General features: G+C 63.7%; 1 protein-coding gene across 1 annotated transcript; it reads right to left on the bottom strand.

Moving 5' to 3' along the window:
- Nucleotides 1-707: 707 nt before the first annotated feature.
- Nucleotides 708-1,763, bottom strand: TMEM88 (transmembrane protein 88). The gene is made up of 2 exons (XM_081220453.1): nucleotides 1,462-1,763; nucleotides 708-1,337 (listed from the first exon to the last, which is right to left on the bottom strand). The coding sequence occupies exons 1-2, from the start codon at nucleotides 1,669-1,671 to the stop codon at nucleotides 1,068-1,070; spliced, it is 480 nt and encodes a 159-aa protein (XP_081076579.1). The 5' UTR covers nucleotides 1,672-1,763; the 3' UTR covers nucleotides 708-1,067.
- Nucleotides 1,764-1,779: the final 16 nt, after the last annotated feature.

Here is a 1,779-nt window from a genome sequence, read left to right as displayed (position 1 = left end):
ACGTGACTTGTGTCTGTGTGTAGCTGGGTTTCTGGGACAGGAATTACACACCTCATCCGTAGAGGAATAGGTTTCTCCGAGGTCGGGAGCACTCTCAACCCTCCTTCCACAACCTGGACGTCCAGGACTGCCAAAGGTTCCCTCAGGTTCGGGGTGGGGATGGGGGACAGGCTGAACTTCGGATCCACGGGCCCCAGGATGGGCCCCTCCATCTTCCCTCCCACGCAGCTGCTCCAGAATTGTGGCGGGAGGGGGTGTCATCCTGCTCCGGAAGGCCCATTGTTTCTCTCTCCGGCCTGGCAACATCGAGTTCCTCTAAGCTGGGGTCAGAGAACAGGCTCAGGTCCCCAAGGGGAGCAGGGCAGGCTACAGAGGCCGGGCTCCCTCCATTCTGTTGATAAGGAGGTGACAGGGACAGAGCTCTGGGGTCTGGCCAGGAAGAACGGCTTAATGCGATAAGGGAAGGAAGGCCTCCTTCCCAGGAGGCTGAAGGATGCTCCGGTCTGCGCAGTAGAGCCACGCCCCCCCACGCCCCCCCCACCCCCACCCGCTTGTTGTTTCCTGCTCCTGGGCACGTTGCAGAAGTGATTGATAGTATTTGTGCCGCCCTTCTGTTCACAGGATCCCAGGATCGCGTTCAGTTCATTAACTCTTTATTGACGTGTGATGACTCCTTCCCCTCCAACCTCGCCCACCCCACCCCACCCCACCCCACCCCACCCCACCCCACAGCCCGTAAATACTAGGAGCAGCACCGGAAAAGGAGGGCACCAGCGCACCACCGAGGTTCAGTTGTCCTATTCACAGGGGGGTGGGGGATGTAGGGTCCAGCCCAGATGTTTAGGATTCAGATGTGGGTTGAGAGCGGAAAGTGGGTTTTCCGGGGTGTGGCGAATTTTCACCAGAATTGGGTCCACAGATGCTGCCGTTCTGTTCCTCAAGAGGATGCTGGGACCCGGCTTAGGCAGGAGCGGGGACAGGGTAGGTCGGGAGACCCCCGGGCTTCAAGTCCTTGGGCCGACCGGGAAAGAGGGCACTCCTCGGGGTTGTTTTTGACTCGAGGGTCCTCAGACCCAGACCTTTCCTGATGTTGGAACGGCCTGGGGCCCTGGCGAGGGCCGGTTTTGCCGCGGTTGCGGGGTGCGCCGGCGCCGATAGAGGGCTCGGCTGTAAGGCACGAGGCAATCGGCCAGGCGGAGGCGGAGGCAGAGGCGGCGGTAGCTGGCCAGGGCAAGCACGAGCAGCGGCACGAGGAGCAGGAATCCGGTGACCAGCAGGGCTGTGAAGCCCGGGTCCCGCAGGTGCGCGGTGCAAGGGGGTGCCTGGGAGCGCAAGAACTGTGGGAGGAGAAGAGGCATGAGGCCCAAGCCAAACAGCCCAGGCCGGGAGAGGCTGTGGCCCACAGACCCCACCGCCACCGTCACCAGACACCCACACGCACACCGCGGGGCGCACACTCACCTGGGAGTGGCAGAGGAAGCCAAAGCCTAGCATGGTGACAGCGGGCAGCAGGATGGTCCCCAGCACCAGCGCCAGCAGGAGAAGATTGAAGGCAGCCACCAGCAGATTCTGGGCGGTGACCAGCACAGCGCAGGCCCAGCAGTCCAGGGGGTCCCGGGGCTCAGGGCCGCCGCCGGGAACCGGTCGCTGCGCCCCGGGGACATCCGCCATGGCCCGCCTGGCTTCCTCCCGCCTGGGCCAAGGCCCTTATAGCCCTCTTTCCTGCCCCTCCCCCGGCCCAGCCTCTCCCCACCCACCCCCCCTTATCCTGGAATGTGG

Source organism: Mesoplodon bidens, assembly GCF_964165515.1.
Source record: "Mesoplodon bidens genome assembly, chromosome: 19".
Lineage (NCBI taxonomy): Eukaryota > Metazoa > Chordata > Mammalia > Artiodactyla > Ziphiidae > Mesoplodon > Mesoplodon bidens.
The sequence above is the reverse complement of the archived record's forward strand: the minus strand, read 5'-3'. Positions and strand labels throughout refer to the sequence as shown.

Bases quoted from the DNA above. Each gene is read 5' to 3' on its own strand.
- TMEM88 (XM_081220453.1), bottom strand. From the start codon at position 1,671: ATGGCGGATGTCCCCGGGGCGCAGCGACCGGTTCCCGGCGGCGGCCCT. The intron at 1,338-1,461 runs GTGAGTGTGCGC...CTCCTCCCACAG, and splicing joins GCTTCCTCTGCCACTCCCAG to TTCTTGCGCTCCCAGGCACC.